The 20,814-nt window shown below is 41.9% G+C and overlaps 1 protein-coding gene across 1 annotated transcript in view; it reads left to right on the plus strand.

The window, feature by feature from the left end:
• The first annotated feature begins 178 nt into the window (after nucleotides 1–178).
• LOC121294981 (mucin-2-like) overlaps nucleotides 179–20,814 on the plus strand; it is a 32,313-nt gene continuing 11,677 nt past the window's right edge. Inside the window, exons 1-27 of the mRNA XM_041219244.1 lie at nucleotides 179–276; nucleotides 1,473–1,734; nucleotides 2,322–2,436; nucleotides 3,045–3,135; nucleotides 3,514–3,623; nucleotides 3,993–4,209; nucleotides 4,669–4,794; nucleotides 5,261–5,378; nucleotides 6,555–6,693; nucleotides 7,484–7,609; nucleotides 8,198–8,267; nucleotides 8,499–8,636; nucleotides 8,903–9,067; nucleotides 9,449–9,543; nucleotides 9,641–9,767; nucleotides 10,612–10,867; nucleotides 11,214–11,266; nucleotides 11,364–11,464; nucleotides 11,724–11,875; nucleotides 12,290–12,428; nucleotides 13,912–14,022; nucleotides 14,249–14,428; nucleotides 14,667–14,906; nucleotides 15,414–15,570; nucleotides 16,636–16,777; nucleotides 16,935–16,975; nucleotides 17,467–17,508. Of these exons, the coding sequence (XP_041075178.1) occupies nucleotides 195–276; nucleotides 1,473–1,734; nucleotides 2,322–2,436; nucleotides 3,045–3,135; nucleotides 3,514–3,623; nucleotides 3,993–4,209; nucleotides 4,669–4,794; nucleotides 5,261–5,378; nucleotides 6,555–6,693; nucleotides 7,484–7,609; nucleotides 8,198–8,267; nucleotides 8,499–8,636; nucleotides 8,903–9,067; nucleotides 9,449–9,543; nucleotides 9,641–9,767; nucleotides 10,612–10,867; nucleotides 11,214–11,266; nucleotides 11,364–11,464; nucleotides 11,724–11,875; nucleotides 12,290–12,428; nucleotides 13,912–14,022; nucleotides 14,249–14,428; nucleotides 14,667–14,906; nucleotides 15,414–15,570; nucleotides 16,636–16,777; nucleotides 16,935–16,975; nucleotides 17,467–17,508 (3,595 nt within the window). The 5' untranslated portion in view covers nucleotides 179–194. The remainder of the gene's footprint in view (nucleotides 277–1,472; nucleotides 1,735–2,321; nucleotides 2,437–3,044; nucleotides 3,136–3,513; nucleotides 3,624–3,992; nucleotides 4,210–4,668; nucleotides 4,795–5,260; nucleotides 5,379–6,554; nucleotides 6,694–7,483; nucleotides 7,610–8,197; nucleotides 8,268–8,498; nucleotides 8,637–8,902; nucleotides 9,068–9,448; nucleotides 9,544–9,640; nucleotides 9,768–10,611; nucleotides 10,868–11,213; nucleotides 11,267–11,363; nucleotides 11,465–11,723; nucleotides 11,876–12,289; nucleotides 12,429–13,911; nucleotides 14,023–14,248; nucleotides 14,429–14,666; nucleotides 14,907–15,413; nucleotides 15,571–16,635; nucleotides 16,778–16,934; nucleotides 16,976–17,466; nucleotides 17,509–20,814) is intronic.

Here is a 20,814-nt window from a genome sequence, read left to right on the forward strand (position 1 = left end):
TGTCATCAGTACAGTGATGGGGCTTGTTTGCTATTTCTCAATAAAGGGCTGCTCTCGGTCACGTTCCCCACCCTGTCGTAAAACCTGTGCCTCCTTCCACAGTTTGTATAAAAGGGGTGGTTGCCTCTTAGTAGGACCACGGACAGGAGACACAGATCCATACAGATCATTCTCCAACCCCATTCCTGACAGCCATGGGGGCCAAAGCAATGATTGTGTCCATATGGATTCTCAGTCTTTCAATCTCCTGTGCACTAGGCATTGAAATCAAAAAGGGTAAGCATACAATTGCTTTATTGTAATATTTGATCTGAAAACGCACCGTTTGCTCAAATTGTGTATTGTGGTGTGTGTGTATGTTGCACAGTCCTATTATGTACAGTCTTATACATGGAACAGTATATATATATATATATATATATATATATATATATATATATATATATATATATATATATATATTGAAATATATATATATTCATATAAATATCATATATAACTGTTCTAGACTGAGTCGAAGGAAGTTCGTCCATATTTGTAAAAGACAGTTTTCAGATTTTGGTTTTTGTGCGCATAGGTTCTGAAAAATAATGAACTAGGAGGCACAACATCTTTAGCAAATACTGCAACAGAAAAATCCCAAAAGAATGAATGGAATTGCTGCCTGTTACTTGTATAAGTACAGTAGTGATTCTATTTGATAGTCTTTAGCAAGTATAGTAATGATAACAATGTTACGGTAGTAATATTTACTTAGTAAATGATTTCTTGAACTGTTATAGATCCATAGATCACGTTCAGTTTTAGAAGTTTATCTCATGCCGCAACCTCACTCAAAATACTGCATCTCTGTCTTTGGGCTCGTGGAACATCTGGTGCTCGTAGCGTTTGATTTTGGGCCAGTTAGAGAGCCACTTGACCTGGGCACAAATGTTCCTTATTCACAGAAAAATGAAAAGGTTTAAACCAAAACTCAATATAATTTGTAAGAGAAACTTCAAGTAGTCAACTTGTCATTTTAGCACTGCATTCTTAAAAAAAGAGAGGTACAGTGTGAATATGAAGTGTCTCTAATTACTGTGTAGTTACATAGTAGTTACTTAGCAGTAAATACGTGAGTACTTATATATAATATCAATGTTATTATGCATAGTTACAGTGTTCTTAATGTGGAAATCTCTGTGCACAATATATGCAAGTACACAATTGTATCAGGTTAGGGTTTAGAGTTAGGGCTAGGGTTAGGGTTTGGTTTATATAATGCAAAAAAGTTACACATTAAGTACATTGCAACTCTGCATAATAACATTATAATTATGTATAAGTACACATGTATTTGCTAACAAACGAATATGTAACTACACAGTAATTAAAGACAGCTAATGTCATGTGTTAGCGAAAGATGCCGTTGTTCGCTGTTTTGTAAGGTGTTTATATCTGGTATTTTGTGTGTGCGTTCTAATCATTCACAGGACGAGCCCGTGACCACAGCAATACCATCTGCAGCACTTGGGGTAATGAACACATCAAGACTTTCGATGGGGATGTATACCAGTTTCCCGGGACCTGCGTCTATAACCTTGCCTCGGACTGCCACGAATCGTACCTGGAGTTCTCCGTCCACATGCGCCGCACCGACACAGGGGGGCGTCCCACCATCAAGGAGCTGGAGATCACGGTCAAAGATGAGGTCATCATACTGACCCCAAAACTGGTAGTTGTCAACGAAGCCCCGTAAGTACCTCCTTATTTAAGAACCTCCAAGCTTCAAACCGTATGAGGCACTGTACATTGAGATATAAAATGCATCTAAGCGTTAGCTGGCAGATTACAATGCTTTATGAATTGTGATTCCTTTATCGGAACTATGAAACTAATCTTATCTACACTTGTTAAATGTTCTAAATATGCCTTTGTGTGACACTGTGTAGTGTTGATTGAACCCAGTGTTTGTATTCGTCTTTGAATGCCGTCTCGGAGATTAGCTATCCATTGCAGCTGCCCTTGTGCTACTACTGAATCTTAGAACAGAACCATTGAATTGTCCAATCAGCTGACAATCAGCTAGTAGAGAGACAGGATGCAAAGTTCAATCCTCATTCAGCTACACAGCTAAAGAGATGGTAGCAGCGCTACAGGGGTTATTCAGAAGGTAATCGAGCAGCAATTCTATCATGTTGAAGGTTTGCACATCCTCTTATGCTAACAACTTTATGAGAGGAGTCAGTGCGGTCCCATGCTCTTTGCACTCATCCAGCTTGATTGTACATTTTAACTATGGATTGCATTCGATTACCAATCTCCCTTTTCTTCCACACCAGTGTTAGCACCCCATACTATGGCTCTGGGATCCTGGTTGAGAGAAATGAAATCTACACCAAGCTGTACGCTAAGCTGGGACTGACACTCATGTGGAATGGAGAAGATGCCGTGATGGTCTGTGTCTCTTTTTTGTTTTGCAGTTTTGTAATGTTTTTACACAGAATCTTTTGTTCAGGGATTAACTAAAAAGTCCCAATTCAACTATTATCCTAGGAGGAAAAGCATTTGGGAAAGTTAGTTGCCATCAGAGTTGATTTGATCAACCTATACAGTGCCCTGGCTGGATAAGCCACAGTATTTTTAGAGTATTTTACAGCACTGAGGAACCCCCTTAAATTGCATCCCAGTGTAACTATTGACAACCACCGCTACCCATGTTTACTCATCCCGTCCCCCCCTTTGCCTAAAATGACTGGAAAATCCACCTGCAGCTTATTCTGGTTGGATATAAGTAGATTAAACCAGCCCCTATGCATGGAACAGAGAACACGTGGAACAATCAGGGATAATAAATAACTCCCCTTGCACGGCAGTGTGATCCGTTCCTGGTTTTGCTATGAGTTTAATCATAAGAGCTTGTTCCCGTCACACACTGTGGCTAATGAAGCCCTTACTAAAACCTGGAATGGGTGAAACTGCTGTGCAATGGGAGTCTTATTCCCATCCCTGCAGTTGGCATGCATTGCACAATGTGCTCACAATTCCCATGTATTTTTCCATAGCTGGAGCTGGATCCTAAGTTTCAAAACCGGACCTGTGGTCTGTGTGGGGATTACAATGGGCAGCAGCTCTTCAATGAGTTTATTTTAGAAGGTAAATCCTTTAATGTCCTTTTAATTCCATGTTTTTCAAGCTGTGATCGTAGAATATAAATACAGCCCAAAGGGTCTATTCACAAGCTTTTAAATCATATTTAAAGAATGTTTTTTTACATTTATAAAAGCAGGCTTGACATTCATGAAACTGTTTCAGAGTACTGATGGTTTCATTAGCAACAATAAAGAACAATTAAAAAAAATCTCAAACTTCATATTATTTATAACAAAAAAACTTAAAAAAAAAAATCTTTAAAAAAACTCATGAGTTTAAGCTTTGTGATTAGAGTCTAAAAATGCATCTTAATGATCAAGACTGTGTTACTGTCTTCAACAAAGACTTTAAGATAACCTGCACTCCTCTCCTTTTTGACAGGAGACCAGCTGACCCCCATCGAATTCGGGAATCTGCATAAAATTCACCAGCCCAATGTGGACTGTGAAGACCCTGTCGAAGCAGAGACGATGGCTGTCTGCACTCAACACGTAAGCTCCTGTCCTTTGCTGACACTCAGTAGAAACACCTACAGGAAAAGGTGAAAGAGTGCGTAAAGCAATTAACGGCAAAATCAAAATTTTGTTGAGGAATACGCTTTGGTCTACGCTGTCTTTGGTGGTCTGTCATGCTATATTTCCCTAGTTAAAGATTTTTTAAAATAATTAAAAACCAATTAATTAATTAATTAAACCAACAGCGACAGCTCAATAGCAGTCATACTCTGTTCAACAAACACAGGCGCTGTTGGATGCGATACCAAGCAACAACACTGCATGTACAAAATGCATTATTTTTTCCATATGGGGCACACAATGCCAGCCTCTAATTGTACCCCGGGTTTCCCTGATGCCCCTCAGCGCAACACCTGTGAGGAGATGCTGACTGCCCCAAGCTGGTCCGACTGCTCCGGCCGCTTGAACCTGGAGCCTTACATCCAGACCTGCATGCAGGACATGTGTAGCTGCACGGCCCCCAAGAAAATGGACTGCATCTGCAGCACCCTCTCCGAATTCTCCCGGCAGTGCTCCCACGCCGGCGGCAAGCCCAACAATTGGCGGACTGACACTCTGTGCCGTGAGTGCCCTCTGCTGGCTGCCATTGCTTACTGCATGTGCACGCATGGACTGATTTACAGATACAGTTTGCAGCCTGTAACGCAATGCCTAGGGTGTATTGCTGTTGCCCCTTTAAGACTCATTTAACTGTACGTCCTGCCTGTTGGCTTCCATTACTTATTCACTGCAGCCCCAGGTATGGATTGGTATAGAGAGTAGTTGGCAGCCTGTAACGAACCCTGTTGCCCCTTTAAGAATCACTAGTCTATTGTCCACAGAGGTTTATGTGGGGATCTGCACATAGCTGGTTGGTAATGAGGACAGCACTGACTGAAGCAATTAGGATGTTTGCCCAGTTGCAGATCAACTGATCTGAGAATATAAGCCACTATCATTTGAGATAGCTGTGCCAGCAAGAAGCTGCTTTCTTTCTCTCTCACTCACATTTTTTTTCTTCTGATTTCATCTTTGTTTTCAGCTAAGAGCTGTCCCTTCAACATGATCTATAAAGAGAGCGGCTCTCCCTGTGTGGACACTTGTTCCCACCGGGACACCAGCACTCTATGTGAGGAGCACTTCATGGACGGCTGCTTCTGCCCCGAAGGTGAGATCGTTGGAGCTGCTGAATGACATGTTATAATAATCTCTGGCAGTCATAATAGAAGACATGGTGTCATTGTAATGTTGAACTCTCAGTAGGGTTACGTTCGGGTTTCATTTTGCATTTACAGCAGGACCATATTTTCAAAGCGTTTACACCTGTCTTTAATAAATACATTTTTTTAACAGTTTGAAATTCTCTTCAGCACTCTCCTCGTGTTTTGTCTCTCATCTTGTAACATTAACATGTTTTTTTCTCCTTTTAAAAAGTAGGAGTTACTTAAAGAATGGAGGAGACAGTCTCATAAAGTACTAAATGACTGCCTGTGTTAATACAGTACAGTTATCAGCGTGTTCACTCACGCACACTCGTGCTCTTTATCTGTATTTCAAAGATATCAGATCATGATAGTAAGCAGTAGTAATACCAATGCCGGTACTCAGGCTGCTTGTGTGACTTTGTATTGCAGGAATGGTGCTTGATGACATCATGCAGTCCGGCTGCATTCCTGTGAATCAGTGCAAGTGCTCAATGCATGGCAAGAACTACAACCCAGGAGAGAAGATCCAGCAGCAGTGTGAAGAATGGTACAGGACCCTTCTTACTGAGCTATCTACTGTCACTTACTGAGGGCTACATTCACCAGGGCATCACAAATACCTTCTCACTGAGCTATCTACTATCACTTACTGAGGGCTACATTCACCAGGGCATCAGAAATACCTTCTCACTGAGCTATCTACTGTCACTTACTGAGGGCTACATTCACCAGGGCATCAGAAATACCTTCTCACTGAGCTATCTACTGTCACTTACTGAGGGCTACATTCACCAGGGCATCACAAATACCTTCTCACTGAGCTATCTACTGTCACTTACTGAGGGCTACATTCACCAGGGCATCAGAAAGACCTTCTCACTGAGCTATCTACTGTCACTTACTGAGGGCTACATTCACCAGGGCATCACAAATACCTTCTCACTGAGCTATCTACTGTCACTTACTGAGGGCTACATTCACCAGGGCATCACAAATACCTTCTCACTGAGCTATCTACTGTCACTTACTGAGGGCTACATTCACCAGGGCATCACAAATACCTTCTCACTGAGCTATCTACTGTCACTTACTGAGGGCTACATTCACCAGGGCATCACAAATACCTTCTCACTGAGCTATCTACTGTCACTTACTGAGGGCTACATTCACCAGGGCATCACAAATACCTTCTCACTGAGCTATCTACTGTCACTTACTGAGGGCTACATTCACCAGGGCATCAGAAAGACCTTCTCACTGAGCTATCTACTGTCACTTACCAAGGGCTACATTCACCAGAGCATCAGAAATACCTCTCAGTTATACATATTTAACAGGTATTTGTAGACTTAAGACACACAGACAGACAGACAGACAAACAGACAAAGAGATTTGTCTCTCTGTCTGGAAGGACTGTCCTGTCTGTTTTCTGGCCGGCGTCCGTCAGAGAGAGCGAGAGAGAGACAGACAGTATTGAATGAGGAGCCTACACATATACAGCTCAGTGCCGTGTTTGCAAGAAAATCTCAAATGCCCATAGCATTTTTTGTCTTATCATCAGCATTTATCTGTTAAATGTATGGGTTAGCTGTGCAATAGAAAACATGGCACTGATTTTAAAACCAGCAGCACTTACTAAACTCGTACAAAGGGTGAAGAGAGTGACCCTGTTCAGTACTTTTAATAAATCAAGTCCTTCCTGTGTGTTCTCCCTGTGTGCCAGTGTCTGCTCTTCAGCTAAATGGATGTGTAAAAACCTGCCCTGTCCCGGGAGCTGTTCTGTGGAGGGAGGGGCCCACATCTCTACTTTCGACGGGAGACCCTACACCTTCCATGGGGATTGCTACTACATTCTGTCTAAGGTACGGCACTGTGCGAAGTAATGAAACTGTTAAACAATATTAGTTTTGTCAACTATATATGTTTATTAGTGTAGCATAGAATAGACAATTGTACTGAACAGAGTCGCATCACTCTGGGCTGCAGTGAGATTGATAGAACTGAGCACCAGACAATGCATTCACTTCAGTTTTGTAGATTCTAAAACACACCCTTTAAATGATGAATTAATCTCTGAGATTCTCCCATCCCTCCATGCAACTAAGCAGAGCAGAGCTGTAAAACCCCCTTCACAAATGCCCATAAATGGTCATATTTGCTCTCCCTTGAGACAGACCCTGCATTCCAAATACCCCACCTAAACTCTGTGCTCAATATCTCTCCACTGAAAGTACCATACATTCCAAATATTCTAACAATATGAGTATGGACTATCACATTTTCTTACAGTCATGAAATCACAAACCAAAAATACCACTCCCAGCTTCTTTGTTCAATTTTTAACAGAAAATAACGCCCTTATTTACAATGGCAACCTGCTGAAGAAAACCCAAAGCTGCAGCAAGGAGTAGACTGCATATAATTAGCATCCATCATAAAAAAACCAAAAAAACAATATTGATGTAACAGCATAATACAATGCACACACTCAAACACAAGACAGGATAAGCAGAATACAAAATGCAATCCAGTCTCCTGCATGCAGATTTCACACGAGTACTGTATCAGACTGCACCCACTTCAGTTCATGACTGAAGAGGTTAACTCAAAGCTGATTGCTGAATCGCTGGGGCTTCTCTGTGTGTCTCACAGGACTGTGCTGGGGGTCGCTTCTCCGTGCTGGGGGAGCTCGGGCCCTGTGGGGCGCAAAAGCTGGACACGTGCCTGAAGACTGTGGTGCTGCTGCTGAACAAGGACTTGAGCAGCAGGAGTAAACGTGCAGAATGGGGACCTCTTACACCAGTAACTATTACACTAGAGACTCCTAGATTAGAATCTCTTCAATTAGAATCTCTTAGAGCAGAATCTCTTCAATTAGAATCTCCTAGATTAGAATCTCTTCAATTAGAATCTCTTCGATCAGAATCTCTTCAATTAGAACCTCTTCAATTAGAATCTCTTAGAGCAGAATCTCTTTGATCAGAATCTCTTCAATTAGAATCTCTTCGATCAGAATCTCTTCCATTAGAATCTCTTCGATTAGAATCTCTTCGATTAGAATCTCTTCAATTACTACGTCTCTGTTAATTAAATTCTGAAGCTATAAAATGTCAAATCACAGGTTGTGTGAATTTGCTTATATAGGTTATAATAGGTTGCATGCAAAAATCCTATTGATGAATTACAGCATGTGTCCACTGGGTGGCGCTGTGTGCTCGTGCAACAGTAGGTGCACTGGCAGGTGAGTGCAGGCTGTACATCTGGATCTGCAGAGTACCTGTTAGCTTCATTCCAGTGAACTATGGTAAGGAGAGATACTGTGTGCCCTGCCTAACGTCTCACACCCTGCTTCTTTTCTTTCTTTAGGTTCTGGTTATTAATGCAAAAGGAAAGGTTTTCCTGCACAATACAGAGATCCAATTACCCCACACAGCTGGTGAGAAAGCCACTTCAATATGAATCAGCAAACAATTACTTTAATACTAGGATTGTACAGAATCGCTTTTAAAATAGTTTTTGAAAAAAAGGGACACATTGATTATGAGAAGTAACCTAGGTTACGTGAAGTGTCTCTAACTGCTGTGTATTTACATAGTAATTACATAACCTACCCTATTTCCTAACAGTTTCGTCTTACTTGTGTATTTGTGTCGGTGTTTATTTGCAGCAAACCTTCACATCTTTAGACCATCTTCCTTCCACATCATCCTGCAAACAGACTTTGGGCTGCAGATACAGGTGCAGATGGTTCCCATCATGCAGGTCTACATCACCCTGGATCAGTCCTACAAAACACAAGTGTGCGGTACGTGACACCCTGTGATCGGAATTGTCCCGCCAGCCTCGAGAAGAGCCCAAGCATTTGCTTTTTATATATGACACACATTGAGAATTAACCCTAGTGTTGAGAACCTGACTCTATATTTTTCAGAATTATATCAAGTGATATCATATCATAGATAAGACTGGTAAAAGGCAAAGTTGACCAGGACGCAGGATATCAATGCAAAAAGACATGCACTGTTGTAAGCATGGAGGCATGGTGACCGGACTGCTTCTTCCTGTGCGCAGGTCTCTGTGGAAACTTCAACGACAAGCACAATGATGATTTCAAGACCGCCCATGGGATGGTGGAGGGGACAGCTTCAGCTTATGCCAACTCATGGAAAGCCCAGGCCAGCTGCCCAGACAAGACTGACCGCCTGGATGACCCGTGCTCTCTGAGCATGGAAAACGGTGAGAGGAAACCTGCTGTCTCCACAATGTCTCCAATCGGGTTGGCATCATTGTATGCGCTCCTTCATTGACGGGCATATGGCATGTCATGCAGCGGTCTGATTCGAGAAAGACATGCTCACCATACCACTTGGGGACCGAATTTTTTTTAATTCACCCGTCAGCTGTTTGTACGCAAAATGAATTTGGCATGGCAAAATTAGACCAGAAAGCGGAAGTAGAAACTTGCAAACACTGTGCACGAAAGAGCTGAAAAATACAGATTTGATGTACAAATACTCAAATGAAGAAAAAGCTCTCAATAAAAGTCATTGATAATGATTATGACCATCGTACGACTGTGTGCTTATTAGTTATTGAGGAATATTGCTTTACTTTCAGAAAACTATGCTGAGCACTGGTGTTCTACCTTGATGAACGAGGACGGTGACTTCTCCAGGTGCCATGCTGTGGTGGACCCCGAGGAATATTACAGGGTACGGATCGTAACCTTACACTGCTCAGTGAACTCTGCCATTAGTAGCAGCTAGCGCTGGCATGGCATTTCACACGGTTTCTCTGTATTTCTTCCAGAGATGCAAGTATTCCAGCTGCAACAGTGAGAAGAGCGAGGACTTCTTGTGTGCAGCCATCTTTTCGTACATCCGAGCCTGCGCTGCAAAGGGGGTTCAGCTGCAAGGCTGGAGAAGCAGTGTTTGTGGTGAGTGGATTGTACTGTCAGCTGCAAGGCTGGAGAAGCAGTGTTTGTGGTGAGTGGATTGTACTGTCAGCTGCAAGGCTGGAGAAGCAGTGTTTGTGGTGAGTGGATTGTACTGTCAGCTGCAAGGCTGGAGAAGCAGTGTTTGTGGTGAGTGGATTGTACTGTCAGCTGCAAGGCTGGAGAAGCAGTGTTTGTGGTGAGTGGATTGTACTGTCAGCTGCAAGGCTGGAGAAGCAGTGTTTGTGGTGGGTGGATTGTACTGTCAGCTGCAAGGCTGGAGAAGCAGTGTTTGTGGTGGGTGGATTGTACTGTCAACTGCAAGGCTGGAGAAGCAGTGTTTGTGGTGAGTGGATTGTACTGTCAGCTGCAAGGCTGGAGAAGCAGTGTTTGTGGTGAGTGGATTGTACTGTCAGCTGCAAGGCTGGAGAAGCAGTGTTTGTGGTGAGTGGATTGTACTGTCAGCTGCAAGGCTGGAGAAGCAGTGTTTGTGGTGAGTGGATTGTACTGTCAGCTGCAAGGCTGGAGAAGCAGTGTTTGTGGTGAGTGGATTGTACTGTCAGCTGCAAGGCTGGAGAAGCAGTGTTTGTGGTGGGTGGATTGTACTGTCAGCTGCAAGGCTGGAGAAGCAGTGTTTGTGGTGAGTGGATTGTACTGTCAGCTGCAAGGCTGGAGAAGCAGTGTTTGTGGTGAGTGGATTGTACTGTTAGCTGCAAGGCTGGAGAAGCAGTGTTTGTGGTGGGTGGATTGTACTGTCAGCTAGCTAGTGTAATGAGACTGTGATGTTCCCTGTCAGTGCAAGATGAGGAAAAAAAGCTCTAAAAACCACAAATCTCTATCTCAACAGATAAGCACATAAGCAGCTGCCCAGCCTCTCAGAACTTCTCGTACGCGCTGCAAGGCTGCCAGCGCACTTGCCGGTCTCTGAGTTCAGGACAGGAGGGATGCTCTGTGAATTTTGTGCCCGTGGATGGGTGCTCCTGCCCAGAGGGTCTGTACCTAGATGAGCAGGGGACCTGCGTGACAAAGGCGAGGTGCCCGTGTCTTCACAATGAAGAGCTGGTTAAACCCGGAACGTCTATCAAAATACAGGATGAACGATGGTAACTTAAAATGTCATGTCTTGCATCTTTGTTTTAATGAACTACTTCAGGGTCTAATTGGTTAAGTCAAGCGATTTAGAATACTTCTTGAAAGAAATAAAATGGTAATTCTGAGTATCAGCACACCCCTGGTTTCTATCAAGCAATGGGGATGTGATCAGAGAAAGGGATGGAATACTCCTCTTTTATGAAAGACTGATGGAATGTATTGTGAATTAGATATTGCTTTATTTCAAATCCAGGTGAAACTCATGTAATCCAGTCTTATTGCTTTGCATTTGGTCTTGCCTCTTGTATGATATGGGTGTAGTTCAGTATAAAAGGTGTGCACGTTCTTTGTTTCCAGCACCTGCACCAATGGAAAGTTCCACTGTGCTTCTGCATATCTGAGATTGCAACGTAAGTGCCCTTCATCTGTGCTGATGTCCAGACAGTGATTAATATTTGCATGCTTAGTTTATTCATTTTTTAAACCATCTGTTGGTTGTTGTTCTAGACTGTTCTCCCTCAATGGTCTACTTCAACTGCAACTTAGCCAAAGCTGGAGCTTCAGGGGTAGAGTGCCAAAAAACTTGCCAGACTCTCAAGGAGGATTGTGTGAGTACCGAAACTGCAAAACTATAAAACACACGGCTCTGCAACATGCAGGGGCACTGCCACCACACCAGCAAATAAATAAACCTCTCACGGGCAAGCAAGATTTTATTTAAAAAAAAACAACAAAAAAAACATTGTTTAATTCTTTGGTTGCACTTTGCAGAGGAGCAAAACTTAACAAATCTCTCCCTTTTAACTGCGCTAGCACGTTGCCTCTGTGCCTTCTCTATGTAAAGTGTGCTTTTTCTGATTTGACCAGTACCAAGTGGGGTGTAAATCTGGATGTATGTGCCCTGACGGTTTGATCTCTGACGGAAGAGGGAACTGCGTCCATGAACACCAGTGCTCTTGTCAGCACAACGGAGCCTATTATGTCACAGGAGCGAAAATACAAGACAAGTGCAACTTATGGTAGGAGCCGACATCTATTATTCAGTGATAACAATGTGATTACGTTTACTGTGGGGTTTGATACAGGACACACCTGTGGCCAAAAGTTCCCTTATAATTTCAGGACTGAGGAGTTCGCACAGGATTGACATGTCAAAAACATATATTTATATAATAAAGATGTCGCAAAAGTCTACCAGAATCCATAATAGCAGTACAGTAGTAGTTAATGTTAGATTTCGAAAAAAAAGCGGTATGCAATTCAATATGCGAATGTAACATTATTCAGGAGGTTTCATTGGATTTTATGAAGAAAAATGTGTTTATTCTATCGGGTGATGCAAACCTTTTAGCCGTAGCTGAACAGTTACACCGTCAATGCCAGGGACACTGAAGATGTGTTGTGCTTTCTTTCTTTCCCTTTCTCTACACCAGCACCTGTAATAGTGGCACCTGGCAGTGCACACACAAGGAATGCCACAGCACCTGCACCATCTATGGCAATGGACATTACATCACCTTTGATGGGAGGCGGTATAATTTCGAAGGGGACTGTGCATACATTGCAGCCCAGGTAGGTCACTGCACCCTTTACACTCTCTATCATTCTGCTGCTCCCTTCACACTCGCAATCGTTCTAGCATTCTCTCTATCATTCTGCTGCTCCCTTTACACTCGCGACCGTTCTAGCATTCTCTCTATCATTCTGCTGCTCCCTATACACTCGCGATCATTCTAGCATTCTCTCTATCATTCTGCTGCTCCCTTTACGCTCGCGATCGTTCTAGCATTCTCTCTATCACTCTGCTGCTCCCTTTACACTCGCGATCGTTCTAGTATTCTCTCTATCATTCTGCTGCTCCCTTTACACTCACGATCGTTCTAGCATTCTCTCTATCATTCTGCTGCTCCCTTTCCACTCGCGATCGCTCTAGCATTCTCTCTATCATTCTGCTGCTCCCTTTACACTCGCGATCGTTCTAGCATTCTCTCTATCATTCTGCTGCTCCCTTTACACTCGCGATCGCTCTAGCAGTCTCTCTATCATTCTGCTGCTCCCTTTCCACTCGCGATCGCTCTAGCAGTCTCTCTATCATTCTGCTGCTCCCTTTCCACTCGCGATCGCTCTAGCAGTCTCTCTATCATTCTGCTGCACCCTTTACACTCAAGATCGTTCTAACAGTCTCTCTATCATTCTGCTGCTCCCTTTACACTCGCGATCGTTCTAGCATTCTCTCTATCATTCTGCTGCTCCCTTTACACTCGCGATCGTTCTAGCATTCTCTCTATCATTCTGCTGCTCCCTTTACACTCGCGATCGCTCTAGCAGTCTCTCTATCATTCTGCTGCTCCCTTTCCACTCGCGATCGCTCTAGCAGTCTCTCTATCATTCTGCTGCACCCTTTACACTCGCGATCGTTCTAGCATTCTCTCTATCATTCTGCTGCTCCCTTTCCACTCAAGATCGTTCTAACATTCTCTTTAAAACTCTAATCCGCATTCTGTGGATGTTCTTGTTATCTTATAAATAAATCCTCAGTGTAAATATGAAATGACAGTGATTAGCAGATGAGTTCAATAGAATTCTGACTTAATAAATGCAGATTGTGGTGTGAAGAGGAGTCTCTGTCAATGTCAGGGAACTGAGTATCCTTTACTGATTCTGACTTTATATACGAAACGCAGAATTTGAATTGGAAGACGGATGTACCTGTTTGCTGTGACCAGTGGCATACTGGAATGTCTATAGTGATTTGATTTATTTGCTACCGAAGGGATTTTATTGTACTTGTCTCTCTCTTACTGCTCTTATCAGTAAAGTGATATTCTGTAAGGTGATATTTTGTAACAATTGTAAGTTGCTCTGGATAAGGGTGTCTGCTAAGAAATAATAATAATAATAATAATAATAATAATAATAAATAATAATAATAATAATAATAATAATAATAATAATAGTGGCTATTTAATGGCACGTTCAGTTCGTTCAAAATCTTGACAAATACATATCTAATCCATCCGTGTGTTTCCTTATTGTTGTCCTTTTCAATTTGTAGGATTACTGTGGAGATAAATCTGGGGATGGCACATTCAGAGTAATTACTGAAAACGTTCCCTGCGGCACTACAGGGACAACTTGTTCAAAATCTGTCAAGGTTTTCATTGGGGTAAGTTTCCTGTGCTTTGCATGAATTCAGGTTGAGAAGAAAAGCCAGAATCCTTCAAGGAAAATGAGTAAATGAATCCAATGCAAAGAAATATTCAATGTCATAGTTCTGTGTGTCAGTGTGAATGTGGGGTGTATCTGTTGTACTAAATAATGTATATAAAAAAAAAAAAAAAAACTTTCGATAGTGCAAATAATGTTGACGGTTTTTTTAATCCCTTTTGCAGAGAATTGAACTGAAGCTGTTTGAGGGAACGTATGAAGTAGTGAATCGGGATGAAGGAAAAAATGTGACGTTTACAGTCCGTACTGTCGGTCTGTACATCACCATTGAGACCAGCAACGGGCTGGTAGTGTTATGGGACCGGAAAACAACAGTCTATATCATTCTAAGCCCCCAATACAAGGTGAGCCCATGCAAAATTCTGATACTAATGTAGCAGGGCGGAGGTGTGACCTGGCGACCCCGCACACCGCAAGCGAGTGTCTTAACCACTGTGCAAAAGAGCCAGGCTCGGCTGCGTCCATGGGTATAAAGCTTTTAACCTCATCTGACCTGGTCGCAAGGGGGACAGAACCCGTAACGGCAGCTCCTAACACAGCAACCCTGCCCGTCACTCTGACTCTGTTGTAACCCATCCCTAGGGAAAAGTGTGTGGCCTGTGTGGTAACTACGACGACAACGCCAGGAACGACTTCACCACCCAGGGACAGCTACAGGTAGCGAACTCGATGGAGTTTGGGAACAGCTGGAAGGTTGTGAGCTCCTGTCCTGACATGTGGAACGATACCAACCCCTGCGCCATCAACCTCCACCGTCACAGCTGGGCAAAGCTGCATTGCAGCATCATCAAGAGCGAGGTGTTCAAAGACTGCCACAAAAAGGTAAGCCTGTTCGGGCCGGATGCTTCAACAATGATAAGGGTGTAACATGCCCAGAGGCTTGCACTGAGGCATGCTGTGAGTTATACCCCTGGGCGAAACACTATGGGGTATGGTTTACTATTGTGTATACCGCAGCACTGGCATCCACCTGCTAGAAATCTTTCTTAATGACATTTATCAATCTGTAACCATGACACACATTCAAATTTGAAGTATATAAAGTATTTCCTATTTGCAATAATGCATTACCTATTTTGCGATAATGATCATTTGAACCAGCTTTGTGATTGTAAGTGATGTGAAATGAATACAGTAATGCATGTAAAACTGTGTACTTACACTATGCTTGTGTGTAACTGTAACTTGCACCTCCCTCCCTCATAGGACGCCTTTGGAAATGAACTGATTGTAGCTCACATAGTGAATAACATTTTAAATAAGTAAATAAAGCCTGTATTTGACCGGTCACCTGAGTGACACTCGTTGGGCTCTTTCGTTGAATGCTAGGTGGATTTCAATCCATACTATGATTCCTGTGTCCATGACTCATGTGCCTGTGACTCTGGGGGAGACTGTGAGTGTTTCTGCACGGCTGTTGCCTCGTACGCCGCAGCATGTAATTCAGCTGGGGTTTGTGTCGCCTGGAGGAACCCTGAGATCTGCCGTGAGTACCAGCGCCATTTTCAAATGTTGCACTGCCTCGCCAGATTATCTGCACACATTTATCTACATGTACATGTCTGTTTTATAGTGACATTAAATCATCCACTATTATAAATATTATTTGACTCATTCGTTGTCTATCATGTCATATGTTTATGCATGCAGTTTTGCATACATACATACATACATACATACATACATACATACATACATACATTTGTTTTTCATATAATTCTCTCTGCAACTTTCCATCTATCTCTTTTTCTGTACATATCACCAAATACCCATACAAAGCATAGCAAAGTATAGTAAAAGCATGGTTAAGCATTGCAAAGAATAGCGAGGTATGGTAAGGCATATTAATAAGCATGCCAAAGTAAGGAGGCACACTACAGTAAATGCATAGTATAACCATGGCAAAAACATGGTAAAACTGCAATAATACTGTGGTCATTTTTATAAGGGTAGTAACAGATAAATCCACTCAAGTAATGCATACTATGAACTGTCTTTCCGTCATTAAAAGTGCTTTATCTGTTTCTCACATGGTTTACTTTGCTTGCATTGCAGCAATGTTTTGTGATTACTACAACCCTCCTGACATGTGTGAATGGCACTACAAAGCCTGTGGGAGCCCCTGCTTTAAGACCTGTCTGAACCCAGAAGGGATCTGCAACACCTCGCTCCCCAACCTGGAGGGTCAGTGCCTGCTGTAGCAATGCATTTTTTTATGTACAAGTGTGGAGAAACAACAGTCTGGCTTTGGGAGTGCTGTACAATTAAAATGTTTTTTTAAACAGTGTATTAGTTTAACCATTTAGCATTATTCTCTGCAGCAATGGGGATAAAAAATAATAATAAATTCAAACGCATTTTGCAAAAACAATTTGTGTAGAGGGACCAGAAATGTAAGAATTATTATGGTTACGTAATATCTGCATAGTGATCATGTCCAGCCTGGTACCTCGTTTGCATGAAAGGGACTGGCATTAGAAAAAAAAAAATCAGCATTTATAGCTGCTGCTATAGAACTTCCTTATATTGCCTTTTGTTGTGATTTTTGTAGGTTGCTACCCACAATGCCCCCCGGACAAACCAATATACGATGAACAAAACAAAATCTGTGTAGAAAAGTGTGGATGTTACATCAACGGCACCTTCTATGAACCAGGGAAGTTTGTTCCTACAGAAGAAGACTGCATGAAGTGGTGAGAAAACACAGCAGCACCCCCCTGAATGAGTGCGTGAGTGCATGAGTGTACAGTGTGTGTTTGTAATGAAGCCTCTCTGGCAAATGTAATTAAAGAGCCATGCATGTGCTTCAGGACCAGTCCAGATGAATATTTCTGTTTTTTTGTATTCCAGCATTTGTTTGATAACGGGAGAACTGCAGTGTGATGACACCAGTAAGTTATTTGAATAGTTTTAAAGAGAAAAATGAAGAGGATACTAGCTTGGATTGTAAAAGGGATAAACACAGAACGATGCTGAAGCAAACGTATAAGTTCTACGACAAACATTTTCGACTACAAGTTTTTCACCGAAGACATTGTGAAAAAATTCTATTTGAAATGTTTTTCATTGGACTTCATATGATTAGTTTAGTGTCACTGCATTAAACACAGGTTAAAAGTAGACTTTTGTGAAATATGACCTTTTGTATTCTGGATTAGAGCAGGTCCGTCCAAAGTTTTATATGACTTTGTATTCTTGCCAAGTACATAACTAGGGAAAGAAAGAAAGAAAGAAAGAAAGAAAGAAAGAAAGAAAGAAAGAAAGAGAAAACGGAAAGCTTGGCCTCATCTCTGCATTATTATATTTAAATGATATGTGTAATGTTATAACCAAATTCATGAAGTGGACTCACAAGAATTACCCATGTGTGTTTGTTTTTCAGATTGTACTCGAACAACAACACCAACCAGCCCAACAACAACAGGTAAAGCACAGAGATTTTTATTTGTGTGTGAAATATGTGTTTGGAGTGCTGGGGTTACAATTTAAGGGAACCTGGTGGTCCAAGTGACCTCTCAAAATAAAGAAACTCACCACAGTTAAGAACATAAGAACATAAGAAAGTTTATAAACGAGAGGAGGCCATTCGGCCCATCTTGCTCGTTTGGTTGTTAGTAGCTTATTGATCCCAAAATCTCATCAAGCAGCTTCTTGAAGGATCCCAGGTTGTCAGCTTCAACAACATTACTGGGGAGTTGATTCCAGACCCTCAGTTACTCTATTCCAACTTAGCATTTTAATTGGAAAAGGTTCCCAGCTGAATTGAGTGCCAAGAGAAACCTAAAGGGTGACAACGAGACACAGCTTGAACTCAAACCTCTCTGTCACTTAGTGTAGTGTTGGCGACATATTCCAACCAAAACTGATTATTTACAGCACGTTACCTCAAGCGTTGCCAGAAAAAAACGTTATGTGCAAGTTGCATCGTGTATCACGACTTTCAAAGCATGTGATTGATTTATTTTTGGTTGTAGATCAGCAAATGGATAATGATTCTTATCAAATACATGCCAGTTTTATCTCTAGCTTAGCAGTTGATTCAGATATTTACAGAAGTAGAGCAAAAAAATATAATATTTTGCTAAACCTGACAAATCAGCTGTGGAGGGTTTTTATTTAAGAGGCATCTTTAAAACAGTTTTCAGTTACAATGGGCTGACAGAGGAAGTTATCTGTATCCAAGGAATTGCAATTTTTCCAAGCAACAGTCTCACAATTGATGATTCTGTAAATCAGCCTTCAGTTTGGAATCTCCACCCCCTCCCCTGAAATAACTCACTGTAGAGTAGTCCATGCCCCCTCGCTGCACACGCTGCCCTGTTATTCTGTTGTTATTGTTTGTCCAAACTCTTTATACATGAAGGCTTGTTATTGAAAAGTACTGTTACAATATATTTTTTTAAATTATTATTAGCATAATTGTTTTTTGATTTTAAGATGAATATTATAAGGAGAAAAGTTTTTCATGGCACCCAGCTTTTCTTCACTTATAATATTTTTGTTTCTTGTTTCCAACTTAACATTTGCTGGGATCTCTTTTTTTTTGTCATGTCTCTGGCACTGAAGAATCAACAACAAAACCAACAACCACAACTACAGAGTCAACAACAACACCAACAACCACAACTACAGAGTCAACAACAACACCAACACCAACGTCAACAACAACACCAACAACACCACAACACAACAACAACAACAACAACCACAACAAACACCAGCATCAACAACAACACCAACACCAGAGTCAACAACAACAACAACAACACCAACAACTACAGAGTCAACAACAACACCAACGTCAACAACAACACCAACAACCACAACTACAGAGTCAACCACAACACCAACAACCACAACTACAGAGTCAACCACAACACCAACACCAATGTCAACAACAACACCAACACCAACGTCAACAACAACACCAACAACCACAACTACAGAGTCAACAACAACACCAACACCAACGTCAACAACAACACCAACCAGAGTCAACACCAACAACCACAACTACAGAGTCAACAACAACACCAACACCAACAACAACAACAACAACAAATTGTTGTGGTTGTGGTGGTTTGTTGTTGTGGTTGTGGTGGTTGTTGTTGTTGTGGTTGTGTTGTTGTCAACAACAACACCAACACACCGTGGTGTGGTTCAGTTGTTGTTGTTGTTCAACAACAACAACAACCAACAACAACAGTTGTTGTTGTGGTTGAGTCAACAACAACACCCAACACCAACGTTGTGGTTGTGGTGTTGTTGTCAAACAACAACACCCAACACCAGGTGTCTCAGTTTGTTGTTGTGGTTGTTGTGGTTGTTGGGTTGAGTCAACAGTTGTTGTTGGTGGTTGTTGTGACAACAACAACTACAGAGTCAACAACAACACCAACAACAACGTCAACAACAACACCAACAACAACAACAACAACAACACCAACAACCACAACTACAGAGTCAACAACAACACCAACACCAGAGTCAACAACAACACCAACAACCACAACTATGACTACAACTACATGGCCAACAACAACACCTTGTGTAATAGAATGCAACTGGACTAGGTGGTTTGATGTTAGCTATCCAGGGTCTGGACCAAATGATGGCGAATTTGAAACTTATGACAACATAAAAAAACATGGATATGAAATATGTAATACACCACATACTATTGAGTGCAGATCTGTCAGTCACAAATTATCCCCAGATGATATGGGCCAGAAGGCTACTTGTGATGTTACATCTGGTTTAGAATGCAAGAACAAGGACCAAAGTGGTTTTCCACCAAAGTGCTACAATTATGAGATTCGAGTGTGCTGCATTACTAATAACTGTACAACACAAACAACAACAACAACAACAACAACTACAGAGTCAACCACAACACCAACACCAACATCAACAACAACACCAACAACCACAACTACAGAGTCAACAACAACACCAACAACCACAACTACAGCGTCAACAACAACACCAACACCAACGTCAACAACAACACCAACAACAACAACACCAACACCAACGTCAACAACAACACCAACAACCACAATTACAGAGTCAACCACAACACCAACACCAGAGTCAACAACAACAACAACAACCACAACTACAGAGTCAACAACAACACCAACACCAACAACAACACCAACAACCACAACTACAGAGTCAACAACAACAAACACCAACAAACCAACAACTACAGAGTCAACAACAACACCAACACCAACAACAACAACAACACAACAACACCACACGTCAACAACAACACCAACAACCACAACTACAGAACAACAACAACAACAACCAACACCAACAACAACAACAACAACAACAACAACACAGAGTCAACAACAACACCAACACCACAGAGTCAACAACAACACCAACAACCACAACTACAGAGTCAACAACAACACCAACACCAGCGTCAACAACAACAACAACAACCACAACTACAGAGTCAACCACAACACCAACACCAGAGTCAACAACAACAACAACAACCAACAACAACAACAGAGTCAACAACAACACCAACAAACAACAACAACAACACCAACAACCACAACTACAGAGTCAACAACAACACCAACAACAACAACAACAACAACAACAACTACAGTCAACAACAACACCAACACCAACAACAACAACAACACCAACAACCAACTACAGAGTCAACAACAACAACAACAACAACACCAAACAACAACAACAA

The sequence above is a fragment of the Polyodon spathula genome, chromosome 19 (assembly GCF_017654505.1).
Source record: "Polyodon spathula isolate WHYD16114869_AA chromosome 19, ASM1765450v1, whole genome shotgun sequence".
NCBI lineage: Eukaryota > Metazoa > Chordata > Actinopteri > Acipenseriformes > Polyodontidae > Polyodon > Polyodon spathula.